The sequence below is a fragment of the Plodia interpunctella genome, chromosome 30 (assembly GCF_027563975.2).
Source record: "Plodia interpunctella isolate USDA-ARS_2022_Savannah chromosome 30, ilPloInte3.2, whole genome shotgun sequence".
Taxonomy (NCBI): Eukaryota; Metazoa; Arthropoda; class Insecta; order Lepidoptera; family Pyralidae; genus Plodia; species Plodia interpunctella.
The window spans coordinates 1,285,219-1,305,358 of NC_071323.1; the positions used below are offsets into that span (position 1 = coordinate 1,285,219).

General features: G+C 40.1%; 1 protein-coding gene across 1 annotated transcript; it reads left to right on the plus strand.

Annotated features, from left to right (window-relative positions):
• Positions 1–5,115: 5,115 nt before the first annotated feature.
• Hsc70-5 (Heat shock protein 70 cognate 5) lies at positions 5,116–19,817 on the plus strand. Its single transcript, XM_053767423.2, has 14 exons — positions 5,116–5,370; positions 5,530–5,585; positions 6,810–6,897; positions 7,266–7,503; positions 8,182–8,343; positions 9,532–9,622; positions 10,175–10,337; positions 11,447–11,602; positions 12,117–12,263; positions 13,354–13,614; positions 14,265–14,454; positions 15,109–15,296; positions 16,485–16,625; positions 19,095–19,817. Exons 1-14 carry the CDS (start codon positions 5,269–5,271, stop codon positions 19,170–19,172), a joined length of 2,061 nt encoding a protein of 686 aa, XP_053623398.1. The 5' UTR covers positions 5,116–5,268; the 3' UTR covers positions 19,173–19,817.
• The last annotated feature ends 323 nt before the right edge of the window (positions 19,818–20,140 follow it).

Below are 20,140 nucleotides of genomic sequence, written 5' to 3' on the forward strand. Positions count from 1 at the left end.
TGCCGCTCTCAAAGAAGGTCGGTCCAGATTTCGTGGTCGTCAACCCTTTAGAAACCCACGCCAGAACAGATCATCAACCAGATCGAAGTCGAGAAACGGAAGAAAACCAGGTGACCCAGAATGGGAATGCTCGTATCACTATCGCTTCGGTGATAAGGCCAGAAAATGCCAGTCACCCTGCGCTAGGCGACGGTCGGAAAACTAGAAGCAACATCGACGGTGGCGGGCGTTGGTGTTACTAAAGGGAGTAACCGCCTCTGCATCAGGGAGCTGAACACGAAAGAGCGTTTTCTCGTAGACACCGGCGCAGACATATCTGTATTAGCAGCGAAAAACAGAAACCAAACTCCGAGCAACACCTACAAGTTGTACGCAGCGAACAATACGCCGATACGAACCTACGGAGAGAAAACTATAAATCTCAACATAGGCCTTCGTCGCACATACAAATGGACATTCATCGTTGCAGACGTACAGACATCCATACTGGGCGCAGATTTCTTACGAAGTCACAAGTTACTCGTCGATCTACATCAAAAGAAGCTCATAGACAGCGTCACTGATTTGAAGATAGAAGTCATAGAAACAACAAGCAATCAGCCCACAGTATACATCATAGACCAAAATCACATATATCAAGATATCTTAAAAAAATATCCCGAAGTACTACGCCCGATGTCAGTGAAGGAACCAGCAAAACACAGCGTCACACATCACATCGAAACCGCCGGCCCCCCACTCTTCGCCCGGCCTCGACCCCTCCCACCCGACAAGTACAAAGCGGCCAAGATTGAATTTGAGAAAATGATGGAGATGGGTATTTGCCAACCATCCAAAAGTCCATGGGCGAGTCCATTACACGTCGTCACAAAGAAAAATGGCTCACTTCGTGTGTGTGGAGACTACAGAAGACTTAACGCCGTGACTGTACCCGATCGCTACCCCATACCGAGAATTCAAGACTTCACATACAGATTGCACAATAAGAAAATATTTACGAAATTAGATTTAAAAATGGCATATTATTGGATCCCAATTCGAGACGAAGATAAAGCAAAGACAGCCATCATTACACCGTTCGGACTCTTCGAATTCAACTGCATGACGTTTGGCCTACGAAACTCTAGCCAAACATTCCAAAGATTTATGCACGAGGTACTACGAGGCTTGGATGACATCGTCTACTCATTCATCGACGATTTATTAGTATTTTCAAATAATCCGGATGACCACAGAAGGCACGTAGAACTTGTCCTGGAACGCCTAAGTAAATATGGAGTATCGTTAAACATCGAGAAATGTGAATTCGGAAGAAACAAGATTGAATTCCTCGGTTATCAAGTCTCAGTGGAGGGGATAACACCGACCGAAGAGCGCACTCACGCCATCTCTAACTATCCGAAACCAAACACGGTGCAAGATCTTAGAAGATTTCTTGGCATGGTCAACTTCTATCGTGACTGCTTACCTCATCAAGCCGAACATCAACACGAATTAAACAAATACTTACATAACGCCAAGAAGAACGACAAGACACCGATAGTATGGACAACTGAAGCCGAAACAGCTTTCGATATATGCCGACAAAGCGTTCTCGAAGCTACTACGTTATCACATCCAGTACCCGGTGCACCGTTATCTTTGTTGACCGACGCGTCTGACTGCAGTTTGGGCGCAGTGCTACAGCAAAAAGAAAATGAAGTATGGTAACCACTCGCATTTTTCTCGAAGTCAATGAGCGAGACGCAACGGCGATACAGCGTGTACGATCGCGAATTACTAGCTATGTACACCGCTGTCAAACACCTACGACGTCTTATAGAGGGGAGCGAAGTGACCATTTACACCGATCACAAACCTCTAGTAAACGCCTTAACAAGACCGCCGAGCAACAGTGACACACCGAGAAGAGAGAGACAACTACATTATATCAGCCAGTTTTGTTCAAGAATCAAGTTCATACAAGGAGAAAAAAATCTAGCAGCCGATGCCATGTCACGCATAGAAGAAATAGATCTACTCACATGCATAGATTACGAAAAATTATCACAAGAACAGAAAAGAGATATCACCCTACAAGATTTGAAAAATCATCCGAAATTAACTTTTGCCGACACAATTCTGACAGGCGTCACTCAACCTATCACGTACGAGACATCGACAGGGAAAAATCGACTGTATCTACCACAAGCTTTTCGTTATGCCGCTTTCAAAGCGCAACACGAATTAAGCCATCCAGGAATACGCACGACGAGAAGAATAATGACTTCAAAATATTTTTGGCCGTCTATAAACAAGGACGTCGGAACATGGGCCAAATCCTGCATTGGTTGTCAGCGTGCGAAGATTCATAGACATGTCGTCAGTCCCTTAGGCGAGTTTTCACCGGCAAGAAGATTTGAACATGTACATACAGACATCGTTGGACCTCTACCGATCTCGCAGGGATACCGCTACCTCGTCACAATCATCGATCGCAACACGAACTGGATGGAAGCGATACCGGTCAAAGAAATCACCGCCGAGATTGTTGCTCAAGCAGTCTATGAAGGATGGATATCGAGATTTGGATGTCCTTTACGAATCACCACGGACCAAGGACGGCAATTCGAGTCATCATTGTTCAATGCACTAATGAAGAAATGTGGCATAAGGCGCATAAGAACTACAGCCTATCATCCTCAAGCCAACGGAAAAGTGGAAAGATTCCATCGCACATTGAAGGCGGCATTGATGGCAAGAGAGGCCAGTACAAGGTGGATAGAAGATTTACCTACAGTTTTGCTTGGCATACGCACTGCACTACGTGACGACAACACTAGTTCTGCACTGATGACGTATGGTTCTACGCTACGAGTCCCGTTCGATTTCTTTGTACCTACAAAGTCAAAGAATGAAGACGCCCAATTCATCCGCCAGTTCACAGAAACAATGTCAACTCTATCACCTGTACAGAGAATAATCGCATCGAGTAAGAACCTCTTCGTATATAAGGAATTATCAACATGCAGTCATGTATTCGTCCGCAATGACACTGTGAGAAGCCCCTTGATAGCGCCATATGACGGTCCATACAGAGTGATAGAGCGAAACAACAAATATTTCAAGATTGAATTGCCACTTCGAGCATCCAATATATCCATAGATCGACTCAAACCGGCACACATAATCAAGCAAGATGACGACGTAGCGGCAAACGCGCAACCGAGCCATCCCCACTCCTCGAAACCTGCACCAGCAACGAGTACATCTCAGCGCGCACTATCTGTTCACACGCCGAGTGCGCCGCAACCACGTATTGTCAAGCCGAGAAAACAGGAAACAACAACTATGCCGAAGATATCAAGACATGGAAGAGTAATCAAACCTTGTGTACGCTTCGCTTGAAGGGGGATAATGTGGAGCCCACAAACAGTTTGAATAGAAACAACGCGACGCGACGCGCGCTCCGTTCAGCGCGCTCCCCACCACCGCGCGAGTTGTGCCGTGATGCGAATTACGTGTGCAGTATCAATGTTGTACTATAAATATATGTAAATATTGTAAAATAAATTATTCTACTTCCATTCTTCTCATTGGCATTTTATTTCGAGTAGTCTAAGCACACTACACAACTAAGGTACATAAACATGGTGCCAATGGAGGCAAAAAGCGCCTATTTTCAATATTGTTGCAGATTTACGACCAAAAATACCTTCTACGCAATCGTGGTGCGAGTTTAAAGGAAAAAGGACTGATTTAGTGGATTATCCTGAAATTAATAATACTATTTTAGGTTATGTTCTGCATTATTTGGTCAACTGTGGTCATAAACTGATATAAACTTGATTTTGACTGAAGATCTTACCTGTATGAAGTCATATTTTAATATGTCTTCACGTGTGAAGACATATTAAAATATGGTTCGTGTTTACTGGCTCGAAAATTTTACAGCGTGAGGCGTATCACATGGTTTTCTAAGTTTTATTTCTTATGGAAAACGATATTTCCCAATATTTCGGCACCCGAATATGCTACATTGTTGTATATTTTCACCAACGAATGCTTACATAATGAAAGGATTAATAAAGTACTCTAAAATAAACGTTTTAATCGACTAAGCAAATCGGGGGCGTATCAAGTTATCTATAACTTCATGGTTTTAAAAAACCTGAAAGATTTATCTTGAGTCCTTGATCAATTTGTGGTGATTACAAAGTGAGAAGCATGTAATACGCATAATCCACATACGAGCAGATTTTGTATAATTAAAGTTTTATGTGGTTTTCACTAATAGATAGTGTGATTCTTGAGGAAGGTTTAGGTATAATTTAATATATTTTTACCCGAGCGAAGCCGGGATGGGCCGCTAGTATAAGAAGTCCAATAAATAAGTCAAAACATTACCTATTCAGAAATTATATCTTGGGTCTTATTCATTCCGAGGAGTTTTCGATGTTACCTCACAGACATAGAGACAGAGTACCTATATGTTTACCGATAGATACATTTCTTATTATTATTTCGATTATTCCATGTTTGTATATTAGAAATATTCCTTGCATTACGTAGATAGAAGTACATATGTATGAATATTTAAGTTTTTATTTAAGTATGAATTTTTTAAATTACTACGCTTTTTAATTACTACTGATTTAAAAATAATATAAACTTCCCGCCATTTTGTTTCGCCCATTGTAATACCAGAGACAAAGCCAGGGAGGAGAATTTTAAAGCCTACTTTACAATCTCACCAAGCGAATATATTGTGCGCTTGCATTTGGCTGGCAAGCAAAATGGAATGTTCTCGGATATTCTAGTGAAATCGAGGTCGACTATATGAGCACAGCATTTGTCTTGCTCGCACATTGGCTATGAATAATAGTATTGTCTTTTTCACACATTAGAGTTCCAAATGGTACATAGATTGTATGTTTCTTTAATATCAAATTGTTATAAACTCAAGCAAAAAATATATTTACTATCAAGAGATTTTTTCTCTATAAGTAAGTATTCATCACATATAATTACTTTATTCATTTTTTTAGATTAATTTTAATTTGGTCACATAACAATTTAACGATTAATCTTTTGACATATGCCAACCGACCCCACCGCGTGAACAATTTGGAACAGTATTATGAAAGAGTTCTAATCACACATGCTGGCTGGTGCAATAGTTTTATCAAAGAAATAAAAATTTTAAATCGTATTTTCGGGAGTTGCGTCCATTATATCCTGTTTGAAGTTGTCAAAATATTTAATATTATTGTGTAAATTGTTGTAAAAATGTTGTGCGCTACTCGTGCCATCAGACAGAAGGTGTTGGAGTATTCCGGCGTGGGAACGGAATTTTACACACAGAAGAATTTCTACTCAGTTCTCAAAAATGTGAGTTATTCCTTTGAAAATAGACTATTATACGCTTATTTCTTTTCGTGATGTTAGAATATGAGCTTTGGAATGTGTCCAGAGGGCTGAATCTTGCATTGAACTTGTTGCCTTCACATGTAGGTACTTATGATGTAAAGGGTTATTTTTTTATTTCAGAGCGCAGCCCCAACAGTTCCTATTTATCAGCAGCATGCTCTACAGTACAGACAAAAGTATGTAACAATATAAATATTATATGTATGTTCAATTTACATAAGGATTTCATCATAACCTCAAAAATTTGTAGTGAACCTTAACCTTTTTCAATATTAGTTTGTTTTTGATTTTAAAAAGGTACCAAATGAAGAAAAATGTTCTAAAATTAAGTTTACAATTTGTAAAGATTGGATTTAGTTTGATTTTAATATAAATTTGAATTTATTATGTGTACCTATATATAGTATTATTTGAATACTGACTCAGACCAGAATTGAAATTATAATGTAAACTATTATCCCATAAGTATTTACACTTAACTAAAAATCATATTTTTCTCCTTTTGTTACCATTCTATATTAATAACCCCAATCCAATATAAGAAAACTTATGTATATAACCTAAAAATGCAATTTCAAATTAGACTAATCTCATAAGCTTGTATTGTGGGTCATTTAGACTGAAACAGAAGTTGGAACACGTCAAATCTTTGCCTACTCTGAGAATAGACTGAACACTAAGATACCACAGCAGGTAGATTTTAATGTATAATTATGAATCAAGGGCACTTGTGTCTGACCGAGTATTCTGCTTTGATTCTGGTTAATGCTGAACCCATTTAAATAATTGTTTTAACGTTAATAAGTGTCTAGGGTGAAAACAAAAATTCATACAGATTAAATGCCAGAGTTTAATCACTAAATAAATTAAATATATAAAAAAATAAATATATTAGGACAAATCACACAGATTGAGCTAGCCCTGAAGTAAGTTCAAGACTTGTGTTATAGGATACTAACTCAACGATTCTGTATTTTATAACAAATACATATATAGATAAACATCCAAGACCAGGGCCAATCAGAAAAAGATCATTTTCCATCATTACCCGACCGGGGATCGAACCCGGGACCTCTAGGTTCAGAAGCAAGCACTTTACCAATGTGCCACCGAGGTTGAAGTAGAATCAATGGCATTTGTTGTTTTTTTATTTGTTCTATTTCTATGACACTGTTGAGAACTCCAGTCCAGGCTAGGTTTAAGCAATATAGCAATATACAACAGGCAATGTCAATCGTATCTCTCTCTCATCTCAGCGTTGCCTGAGTTGCTTCCAGGCTTCATCTACTTTTTCATCTCCATGTTAGTCGACATCCCTAGTTGTCAGTCAACACCAAACATGTAACACTTTAAAAAAATAAGATTAATATAAAGATTTATTATTATTTTTGCGATTACAGGTCTGATGGAGTGCGCGGTGCCGTTATCGGTATCGATTTGGGCACCACGAACTCATGTGTCGCCGTCATGGAAGGCAAGACACCAAAGGTATTTATTTTACTAGTGACCCATCCTGACTTCCGTCGGTTAAAAACAATAAATTATACACCTAAACCTTCCACAGGAATCACACTATCTATTGGTGAAAACCACATGAAAATCTGTGCAGTAGTTTTTGTGTTTATTGCAAACGAAACAGATGTGGCAGAGGACATTAACCTTACTTAAAGAGTAGAAAATAAAAGGCGTCCAGGGTGCTTTTCTACTTTTTCGTCTCCACATCGCGCGGTCGTCGGCGTCCCTAGTTGTCAGACCATTGTCTCGCATATCATCCTTGACGACATCAAGCCAGCATATCTTGGGTTTGCCCCCTTCTGCCAGGGCCATTCGTTGGATAATCTTAATCTATTTCTCAGGTGGTTGAGAACAGTGAAGGCTCGCGAACCACTCCATCCCACGTAGCCTTCAGCAAGGAGGGTGAGCGGCTGGTGGGCATGCCAGCCAAGCGGCAAGCTGTCACCAACAGTGGGAACACCTTCTACGCGACCAAGCGGCTCATCGGACGCAGGTTCGACGATCCGGAGGTCCAGAAAGATATGAAGAATCTGTCTTATAAGGTGGTAAAGGCTTCCAATGGCGATGCATGGGTTCAAGGTGAGTTTTTGTTCCATCGTTCATTTAGTTTTAAAAAAATTACAGGGCCCACATGTGTGTCCCGCCATAGAATAGGAGTGCTCCCGTGAGTGTCGTACGAGGCGACTAAGGGACACAAAGCATTAACAGCTCATAGGCAACAGTAGTATTCGCAATGAAAGTTGATGGTTGTATAATCATAGCCGTATCTTCCGAATTTAATGACGATTTTTTTGACGGGCTTTAATGCGTCACGGCTCCGAAAGAAACTTCCAATATCCACATTTGGAGGATGTATGTTTGTGAAATCTACTGGACGGATTGTTATAAAATTTGGTACATGTGTAGAATATAACCTGGAATTACACAGGGTACTTTTTATCCCGAAATTGCCACGGGAGCGAAGCCCCGGCACGCAGCTAGTAGCACAATTTAAAATATCGCATTATATTAATTTTATTGACGACCTCGGTGGCGCAGTGGTAAAGTTCTTGCCACTGAACCGAGAGGTCTCGGGTTCGATCTCCGGTCGGGTCATGATGGAAAATGATATTTTTCTGATTGCCCCGGGTCTTGGATATTTGTCTATATATGTATTTGTTATAAAATATAGTATCGTTGAGTTAGTATCCCATAACACAAGTCTCGAACTTACTTTGGGTGATTTGTCATAATATATTTATATTTATTTTATTACAGGCAGTGAGGGCAAAGTGTACTCACCGAGCCAGATCGGAGCGTTTGTATTGATGAAGATGAAGGAGACAGCCGAGGCGTACCTCAACACGAGTGTCAAGAACGCTGTCATCACTGTGCCTGCTTACTTCAACGACTCCCAACGGCAGGCCACTAAGGACGCCGGTAAGTTTTTTCAGGCGTTATGACAGCGCCATCTAGTTAATTGAATCAAAAATAAATGGTTTTGCAATTGGCTATTTTCTACCATGTAAGAACAAAAATAATTAAAAATGCATATTTATGATAGACCAGCTGTTGCACGCGGCTTCGCCCGCGTAAATTTTCCACGGGATCAGTTATTTTTCCAGGTATGAAAAGTAACCCTATGTCCGTCCGTACTGTAAACTACAGGAATGCAAGGTTCCACAAAGATTGGTTGAGTAGATAAAGCGTGAAGAGGTAACATACAAACTTACTTTCGCATTTATAATATTAGTTAGGATTTCTAAAGAGGCAACCGGGAAATGTCTATATCTACTCATAAAATTTAAGTGTTGATTTTATATTTCCAATTTTTCGGAATTACACTAATTGGCGATAGTTCTCGGAGCGTTACGACCGCTGCGGCCGCTCTGTCATTACGGTCCGTCAATTTTCTCGAGGAAGGAATCATTTCCAAAATCAACCATAAATCATAAAATTTACATTGTCACAGTACAGATTTATTATTTTAAAGACGGTTAGTAAAGCTAATTCTTGTCTTTGTTAAAATTCGAAAAGTCGTAATGACAGCGCGGCCGCAGCCGTCGACACGCTCTGAGGGATACCCTATTGAACAATTATATGTATTTGATGGGTATAGCTAATTCACCCAATTGCCCAGAATGCGGTATTATAGAAGGCGGAGTGTGTCCGCAACGAGACACTCCGCCGCGATTTTGACTTTGATTTACTCCCCCTTGGTACACGTAATTGGCTTCTCCATTATCGGACGATGCCAAACGCTTTATCAAACTATGTCTCCACATTAATTGATACAATTTGTAGCACCTTACACGGGGGTGACATAGTCACTGCGTGACAAAACCCCTTTAAATCAATAAAGAAAAAATAAAGATACCCTATTGGCCTTGTCAATTTTAATGTAAACGTCATTAATACTGTGGGTTTTCTTAACATATTAAATAAATGAATTTGAATCAGAAATAAATGGACATTTTGCGAAGTGGGCTTTTTGTGAACGTTGGCCATGTTGCAGATTGGACAACCTATAGGGAACGCTCAGATGAAACAGACACATGTCTCTCACTTTCGGCCAAAGATTCGCTTACCAAATTTTTTCTCGTATTACACTGTGGCTATATATTACAGGACAAATCTCTGGTTTGAATGTGTTGCGTGTCATCAATGAACCGACAGCGGCCGCCCTCGCTTACGGAATGGACAAAACTGAAGACAAAATGTGAGTAATTTCGACTTTACTAGCACCGCCCCGGGGATTCGCTTGGGTGGGAATATGTCCTTCTCCGTACTTCAAACTACATGTATGAAAAATATCAAGAAGATTGGTCGAGTAGATGGAGCGTGAAGAGGTAACAACACCAAATGAACTTATTTTCGCATTTATAATATACTAGATGTTATGTGGGAATTTTTAAAATTTTGAGATAAAATATAGGCTATATCTTGGATAATGTACCTGTCTAATGGTGAAAGAAATTTTGAAATCGGTACGGTAGTTTCGGAGATTGCCCGCTTCAAACATACAAACTCACAAACGCTTACCTCTTTGTAATAATAGTATAGATTTTTTTGTAGCTACAAAATGTACTACTGCTGGGCAAAAGCCTCCCCACTCTTTTCATTTGTGTCTGGTTCTTTCAATCAAACTTTTGTTGTTTATTTTGTCATCCATATTTAATACTAGCTTTTGCACGCGGCTTCGCTGCTAGATAAATCTAGATTAGTTGGTATGAATTTAACTTGTTAACTCAATTATTTTTATCAATCCCAGCATCGCAGTTTACGACTTGGGCGGGGGCACGTTCGACGTATCGGTGCTGGAGATACAGAAGGGCGTGTTCGAAGTGAAGTCGACCAACGGCGACACGCTGCTTGGAGGCGAAGACTTCGACAATGTCATCGTCAACTTCCTCGTCGACGAGTTCAAGAGAGACGTTAGTGATTTTTTTTTTCATTTATTTCCATATATACTAGCTGTTTATCCGCGGCTCCGCCCGCGTGAATTTCCCCATGGGAGTTGTAATTTTTCCGGGATGAAAGGTACCCTATGTCCTTCTCCGTACTTCAAACTACATGTGTGCAAAATTTCAAGAAGATTTGTTAGAGGTGATAAACAAAATTACTTTCGCATTTCTGATATTAGTTGTGATATTATTTAATTTCACCCTTCATTTTCGCCTCTGGGGATGAGATTTGAAAAACTTTCACCCCCTCATTGTAGCAACTTTAGGGGTCGTAAATAACCCTATCTTTGAACTCGGGTCTTTAGTTATATGCATGTCAAATTTCATCAAAATCGGTTCAGCGTGTTCAATTTACTTGACGTTTGTGCTCCTTTCATTTCAGCTGAGCACAAGTTGATATAAATCATATATTTGTCCCGTGTTTTTTCTCCTATGTAAATATATTGCGTGAAGCGGTGGTGGTGTAATGGTTAAGACGCCTGTGGTCCGAAAGGTCCCATGTTCGAATCCTACTCGTGTCACATGAGTTTGTATACCAATCTGACTCATGTATAGTAGTTTTCATCGACCACCACTTGCTTCCGGTGAAGGAAAACATCGTGAGGAAACCTGTGCACTGGTTGATTATTAACTTGTGTGTGAAATGGAGAAGACAATGGCAAACCACTTCATTAATAATGCCAAGAAAGTTGTTGTGTGTGTTTCATTCCACGTAATAACCACGACCCTCAGTCATGAGGAATACGACTATGAAGAAGAAATATATTGATTTAACTGTTATTTCCCAACACCCGGGTGTTTTTTCCTCGTAAAAATATTTATTACTTTTTGACGACCTCGATGGCGCAGTGGTAAAGTGCTCGCCTCTGAACCGAGAGGTCCCGGGTTCGATCCCCGGTCGGGTCATGATGGAAAATTATCTTTTTCAGATTGGCCCGGGTCTTGGATGTTTATCTATATATGTATTCATTATAGAATATAGTATCGTTGAGTTAGTATCCCATAACACAAGTCTCGAACCTACTTTGGGGCCAGCTCAATCTGTGTGATTTGTCCTAATATATTTATTTATTTAACAGCAAGGCATCGACCTCCGCAAGGACGCGATGGCAATGCAACGTCTGAAGGAAGCTGCGGAGAAGGCAAAGATTGAGCTCTCAGGATCTCTGCAGACGGACATCAACCTGCCATACTTGACTATGGACGCTGCGGGGCCGAAACACATGAATCTTAAGGTCAGTTCTTCCCCATTTCGTGGCTGCGAGGTCGCGAAGCCCCAGTAGACAGCGTAGAAAATAACCTTGAAGATTTTTATGCCAATTTATCATAATTGTAAAATTATGTAATTAATAAAAACATATTTAACTTTTTTTACACAGATTGTAATGTAATGTCAATAAATATATATAAAAAAATCAAAATTGAATATGAATTAATTCAGAAATCATTGTTTTGTTGTACAATTAATTTAATGTAATAAATAAAATAAAAGATTTTATAAGAAATATATTAATCCAAATTGATTTTAGCACCTGATTTGGTCGCAAAATTGTCCAACATTAAATAAATCTATACTATTATTACAAAGAGGCAAGCGTTCGTGAGTTTGTACGTTTGATGCGGGTAATCTACGAAACTATTTCAAAAATTCTTTCACCATTACAAAGTCAAATATATATATGTCGAAATACCCACGGGAGCGAAGCCGCCGGCGACATGTAGTCTCAAAATAAAACGGCACATCAACAGATGAGCCGCTCCAAGCTGGAGTCGCTGGTGTCGGAGCTGATCAAGCGCACGGTGGCGCCGTGTCAGCGCGCGCTGCAGGACGCGGATGTGCAGCGGAGCGACGTCGGCGAGGTGCTGCTGGTCGGCGGCATGACCAGAATGCCCAAGGTGACCGATTTACATTTGTCATTCGTTCATTCGTTCAGTTGTTCACTCTTTCTTTCTAGTCAAGGTGGCTGATAGCATTGATGGTTCGGTCATTCGTCATAGAGATTTAGTAGAATCCACTTTACTATGACTGCATTAATTCGGTCATCAATTAGTTTCGTTCAAATAGTTCATTCAATCTTTCGTTCATTCAACCTCTCGTTCATTCAATACGTTGTTATTTCGTTTTTTCTTCTTTCATTATTTCCTGCATTAATTGATTCTTCCATTCGTTCGTTAATTCGGTCACTCACCATTCATCATTCACTTGAGCACTGGCACAAGTCGACGTCGGTAACATACCGGCTAGGCGGGTCATTGAGACAGGTGCTAGATTATATTGGAGACATATTCCCTATCGGTGTCTGTATGTCGGTGGGTTATAATCTCACGAACAAATGTTCCCTTGATTTAGTGAAGTTTTCTCGCTTCAGACTGTGAAACATCATTTTATTACATATTACGCTGTCTGTCTGTCCCTATGTACATAGATCTCTTAAACTACGCAACGGATTTTGATGCGGGTTTTATTAATAGATAGGTTTATAGGTATGTAACATGCATAATATAGCACCCGCGCGAAAACGGGGCGGGTCGCTTGTATATCATCATATTTGTTTCCCATGGAAAAAAAAACGCGTTTGTTTGAAATGTTAGTTTCGTTTTATTTCGGATCATATTTCAAAATTTTACTTAAGCTTGGTATTAATTAGTAACAATAAAACGCATATACCTGCGAGAAGAAATATATAATATATTTTTAATCATAAAAATATGAAATTATTGACACAAGCCTGTATAGCAGTCTGAGTGATATTTTTGCAATCGACGCGCGACGAATAAAATCATGTCAACGCTGTATAACGTTGATGAGTTCCCTCGTTGGGAACCGATCCTGGGTCCACACTATAGGGACCGCAATCAGCCCACGCACATCATAATAACTCACTGTCATCAAAAATAAACGCGTGTAAAATTTCAGTTAAATCAGTTAAAAAGATATCTTCATGCAACGCAAATTCTTCACGTTCTCACATTTCAACTGTCTCAGGTCCAATCGACGGTGCAAGAAATATTCGGTAGGGCTCCGTCGCGCGCCGTCAACCCCGACGAGGCGGTGGCCGTGGGCGCCGCCGTCCAGGGCGGAGTCCTGGCGGGTGACGTCACGGACATTCTCCTGTTGGACGTGACCCCGTTGTCGCTGGGCATTGAGACACTGGGCGGGGTGTTCACGAAGCTGATCACTAGGAATACGACTATACCGACGAAGAAGAGCCAGGTGTTCAGCACGGCCGCCGACGGGCAGACGCAGGTGGGTTGTCCGCGGGTTCGCTCGCGCGTGTGTGTGTGTGTGTGTGTGGTCGTCGTGTCACTGTAGTTGTTCGCCGCGAACTTGGTCCTCGCAGACACAATAAATTTTGATGAACAAAATTGTGAACAAGGATTAATTTTTACGAAATTGTGAATATTTAGAAAATGACCTACGATTCTGATGCGCCACGAACTTGAAAATTGTAATGACAGATTTTACGTATCTTTTAAATTTCATCAAAATCACCAACGGTTCGAAAGTTATCGCGTTAAAAACATACACACAAAAAATGTATTGTCCCAGCGGTTGTGATCCAGTGGTTAAGACCGTCCGCCTGTCATCAGCAGTTCCAGGTTCGAATCCTACTCGTGCCACACGAGTTTGTATACCAATTTGACTCATGTATAGTAGTTTTCATCGACCACCACTTGCTTCCGGTGAAGGAAAACATCGCGAGGAAACCTGCACACTGGTTGATTGTTATTAACTCGCGTGTGAAACGGAGAAGGCAATGGCAAACCACTTCATTAATAATTCCAAGAAAGTCTTGTTTGTGTGTGTGTGTGTGTTTAATTTAAAGACCACGACCCACAGCCGCGTGGAATACGACGTGCGTAGATTATTTATTACAATCTCGTAATAATACACAGGTTGAGATCAAAGTGCACCAAGGTGAGCGCGAAATGGCCGCGGACAACAAACTCCTCGGGCAGTTCTCGCTGGTGGGCATCCCGCCCGCGCCGCGCGGCGTGCCGCAGGTCGAGGTCACCTTCGACATCGACGCCAACGGCATCGTGCACGTCTCCGCGCGGGACAAGGGCACCGGCAAGGAGCAACAGAGTGAGTGCTCCGGGGGCTCCGGGGGCTCGAGATTTTGTTCATTATACGTGTTACATATATTTATATTTTCCTTTTCATCTCAAATTCAAATTCAAATCATTTATTCAGAAATTAGACCTTCACAGGCACTTTTTCTCGTCAATCTTTATATTTATAGTTGTTTCTCACAAGCTACAAACTACTGGCATTTCGGAACGACCACTGCTGAGAAGAAATGCCGAAAGAAACTCATTTGAACAGTGTTGGTCCCTATCATGCCAGATCGGCTTACCATTATTGTTTCTTACAAGGTTTTTTTTTTCTTTCTAATAATATATAAAAGTACATAATGTACATAGTCAAAAGGTATATCAAAACAGGTTATGATTGTGATCCGAGTGCTGATTATAATATATATATATATCGGCGCTCGATCACGATCATAATATGTTTCAGTATACCTTTTGACCATGTACTTTATTGTGTGTGCTTACATTGTTATATTACTGATGAAAATTTTGCGTCATCGTAGCTCCCAAACGGATGAACCGATTTTCGTTTAGTTTTTTTTTTTTTTGTGCTCTCGCGCCGCATCGATCCCAATATGTCCCAGAATGCTGGTAGCGTTTCGCAGGTAAACTTGACACGTTGTCTAATAACAATGTACCTCCGCAGTCGTGATCCAATCGTCGGGCGGTCTGTCCAAAGACGAAATCGAGAACATGGTGAAGGCGGCCGAACAGTTCGCGGCCACAGACAAGCAACGCCGGGAGAGGGTCGAGGTGTCCAACCAGGCTGAGGGCGTGTTGCACGACACTGAGACCAAGATGGACGAGTACAAGAACCAGCTGCCTCAGGACGAGGTGAGTTGTGTTGTCTAGATAGCTGAGGGCGTGTCGCACTGTGTTGAGACCAAGATGGACGAGTAGAAGAATCATCTACTTCAGGACGAGGTGAGTTGTGTTGTCTAGATAGCTGAGGGCGTGTCGCACTGTGTTGAGACCAAGATGGACGAGTAGAAGAATCATCTACTTCAGGACGAGGTGAGTTGTGTTGTCTAGTTAGCTGAGGGCGTGTCGCACTATGCTGAGAACGAGATTTACGAGCATAAGAACTAACTTCCGCAGGACGAGGCTTCTACCTAGTTGTCAACAGAAAAGGGGATATATGGTTGGGGGCGTGTTGCTCTATGCTCAAGATGACGAGTAGAAAAATCTAGCTGTCGCAGGGAAAGGAGGGGATTTTTTATAGACAGAATCACGATTAGGCTGAGACCAAGTTGGACTATAGCACAAGAACCAACTACCGTAAACTACATAAATAAATAAATAATAAATATATACGAACAAATCACACAGATTGAGTTAGCCCTTAAAGTAAGTTCGAAACATAAAATACGTCACAGTAGAATTATTTCAAGTAAATATTAGCACGTAATTTAAACCGTTCGCGTCTGTGTGCGAGCGGGAAAGCTGCGTGCGAGAGAGACGGCACGAGTTATCACCGCCCGTTTTGTAACGTTGCGGACGATTAGCGATGCCTACAATCACAGTTTAATATCAATGTTACTTCTGTTTTATTTATAAACTTTTGGGTATTAAATCATTAAGATGATCCATCAGAAAAAATATTTTGAAAACATTCAACAAATACACATACACAAATCTTTATTTTTGAAACATGTTTCTTTAAACATTATTTGGACATAACTTAGTTTCTCAAACAAAGAAACAATCCACGCCGTGTATATCTTGTGTAAGTTTTTCCACCGGACACGGAATTATTGTCATTGTACACGTTTTATTGAAATGATGACATGATTTTGTTTATTGTGTAAGGCAAAACACGTGCTTTTGACATTTTTTGAAATGAAAACTTCTTTAGCGGCGTTGTGCAATTTTTTGGTCAGGACACGTGACCCTGATCGAAAATTCGTACGATGTCAAAAATGCACAAAGTAATTCAAGTTTTCACTTCTCACTGTCTTAACCCGAAATCTATTTTAAACACGCGTGGACAAAATCGAATGATTCCTCTGATTACGTTCGCAGTGCGACAAGTTACGTGAAGAGATCGCGAAGCTGCGCGACCTCCTCGCGAAAAAGGACGACGTTGATCCGGAGACGATCCGCTCGGCCACGGGCACGCTGCAGCAGGCCAGCCTCAAGCTGTTCGAACAGGCTTACAAGAAGGTTGGTAGAACAATAAATAAATATATTGGGACATATCACACAGATTGAGCTAGCCCCAAAGTAAGTTCGAGACTTGTGTTATGGGATACTAACTCAACGATACTATATTTTATAACAAATGCATATATAGATAAACGTCCAAGACTCGGGTCAATCAGAAAAAGATCATTTTCCATCATGACCCGACCGGGGATCGAACCCGGGACCTCTCGGTTCAGGGGCAAACACTTCACCACTGCGCCACCGAGGTCGTCAAATAATAATAATAATAAAAAATATTAAGATTTCTTTGGTTAAAAGCGGTTTCGACCGGATAATCATTTTTACTTTTGGCAAAATTCTTCGTTCAATTTAGAATGATTTAGGATACATCACTTTAAAAATTGACGTTAAAAATATTACTGCAATATATCGTATCCTACTGCTAATTATAAATGCGAAAGTTTGTGAGGATGTGTGTATGTAATGTATATTTGTTATTATTTCACTCGAAACCTACTGGACGGATAACCTGGAATAACACATAGGGTACTTTTTATACCGAAAGTAGGCGATTTGGTTAAAAAGTCTGATACTTAATGTCGTTTTATTAAGTAGATGGCGCTACTGTGCATAAAAACTATATTTAAAAAATAAAAATGCGGATAACACCTCGTTGCGCATCTAGTAACTTATACGCATAAACATTCCTCAGGAATTACAATATCTCTTTTAAAAACCCGCATCAAAATTTGTTGCGTAGTTTTAAAGTAAGTAAGCTTACATAGGCACAGAGAGCGGGAAACGACTTTGTTTTATATACTATGTATCGATAATTGAGCTCCACTACAAAAATGGCCGTTTTAGCGTAAATAAGTAACGAACAACTCATAAACTTTGGCCTTTATAAATTACTAGCTTCGCCCCGGGGCTTCGCTCCCGTGGGAATTTCGTGGTAAAAAGTACCCTATGTGTTATTCCATGTTGTGTTCTACCCGTGTATGAATTTCATAACAATCTGTCCAGTAGAATTTGCGTGAAAGAGTAACAAACATACACACATACATCCTCACAAACTTTCGCATTTGTAATATTAGTAGGACGAATGGCTGCACTCATTTGAGCCGTCACGCCTTCTCTTCGGCGCTTCGGTCAAGCGTGAGTGCGACATTAACGGTAGACGTTGTCATCTAACCGACTTTATAGCCGGTTGGACGATTTGTTACTACTACAAGATTAAATAAATAAATATATACGGACAAATCAACACAGATTGAGTTAGCCCCAAACAAGTAAGTAACAGTTACGAAGTAAGTTCGAGACTTGTGTTATGGGATACTAACTCAACGATACTATATTTTATAACAAATACATATATAGATAAACATCCAAGATCCGGATCGATCGGAAAAAGATCATTTTCCATCGTGGTTCAGAAGCAAGTACTTTACCGCTGCGCCACCGAGGTCGTCGAAAAGATCGCCATTTATTCAGAAATTAGACCTTTACAGGCACTTTTTCACGTAAATTTTTATATTAAATAGTAATTTCTCACAAGCTCCAAACTACTGGAATTTCGGAACGACCGCTGCTGAGAAGAAATGCCGAAAGAAGCTCATTCGAACAGTGTTTTTTATTATTAATTTTTTTGTAGCGCACAAAATAAAAAACCGACATATACATGGGGTATATGACAAATTTTGATGACTATTCGAAGGCCTTTGTATCATTAGAAACACAAGTGAAAAATATTACTGTGAAAATGTTTTAACAACACTTTCAAAGATGTGACAAAAATAAAATCACACATTTTTGGACTCGTCCAAACGCTCCGTGCTAGATGACACGAACGAGTGACGTCACAACGTGCTACAATGTTCGCGAAGAAAGATATGTTTGTTCGACAGCTACTTTAAATATTGCGTTTATGGCGCGATAACTTTAATTTTTTTTTTGTTTTTTACGATGGTTGAGGTTATATTTATAGTTTTATTATTTTTTGAAATGCACTTCCCAACCAACTGTACATGTTCGATCGGCATTGTTATGAATTATCACAATGATCTTAAATATATATATTTTATCTAGAGTACATATTTTTTTCAATTTTCTGACCTGGCCAGATGGCACCCTATAATTTGATAGGGTAGATACCCTATTAAAAATAAACCTAGGGTGCTGATCTACATTAAAATGTTAACCTGTATAAAGTTAAAGCGTAAAGTATGTTTTGTCCCTTTCTGTCAATGGCAAATATTAGAAAATGCGATAGTGACAAAACATATTACGTCTACATTGAAATTTAAGTATGTATAGGTGTTTATCTACAGCATTAGTTTCAAGGTGCCCTGGGCTCTGTGGAAGCAAATGAATAAATGCTGCAGAAGCAACCCGGACAATGCTCAGATGAGAGACGAATAGTTTTTAATAACTAAAGTTTGCTCAAACTGTTAATTAACTTGAACTGTAAAATGTATTTTTTTTTCCAAGATGGCGGCCGAGCGCGAAGGACAACAGCAGACGACAGACTCTACGCAAGAGGAGAAGAAAGAAGAGAAGAAGAATTAAGGTGATGTACGCAAACAGGCATGAGTCGGCATTTAATGAGAACCGGTTCCGAGACGTTCCACACACATATATACATATATATAGAAATCTGGGCAATATATAAGTATTGTTATAAGAATTTATTTACATTTTAACCGCTGGATTTTCCTATGAAAACTCCTCTAACGCCAGGCGCATTTTTTCATGCCTAGCGTACGCGTTTCAAACACGCCATGACTAAAAAGAGTTAATAATTCAAACCCTACGGGCGTTGTGTAGCTTTATTATGGAGTATATGTTTTTAAATGAAAAAATTTTCACATTAAGCGCAGTACGTGAAATGAAGCTTTATTTACATGTACAGTCGACAGGACATTAACCTACCCAAATTCTTTGCAATCTCGCCTCTATCACCGCGACATAGAGGTTTATGCAGGATAACGTGGTGCGCTGTTGACTGTACATGGAAATATATATATATATATATTAAAATTTGTGAATATTTCTTGAAATATATAATATATAATGAATAAACTTCATATAACGTCGACATGTGAACCGGTGGTGTGTGCAAGCGTTAGAATAGTGGTTAGGGCTTTCGTGCTGCGTTCATTTGTACTCTGATTTGACATCGTAGACCTGTGATAGACGATCTGTGCACGGTTTCTCGAGTAATTTAACAGCTGTAAATAAATAAACGTGTTTGGCGCTATCGAATAAATAAACTGCCGTTAAAAAACCGTTAAAAAACTCTGAAACCGATCACTAGTGGCGTAGCTACAGGGAGCCTGGACTGGGCGGTGCCCGGGGCTCCGAAATTTACGGGTTCCCTCGACTTACGTATTCTTAATTACGATGCTAAGGGGTTACCTCGGGTTCTGTGTTTTTAAACTAGAAATTGAACTGGTGAACGTGTCTCTCACTCAGTTTTGTTTTTAATTCTATCATGGAATTACTTCCATTCCGACATGTCTGGAGTACTAATATTA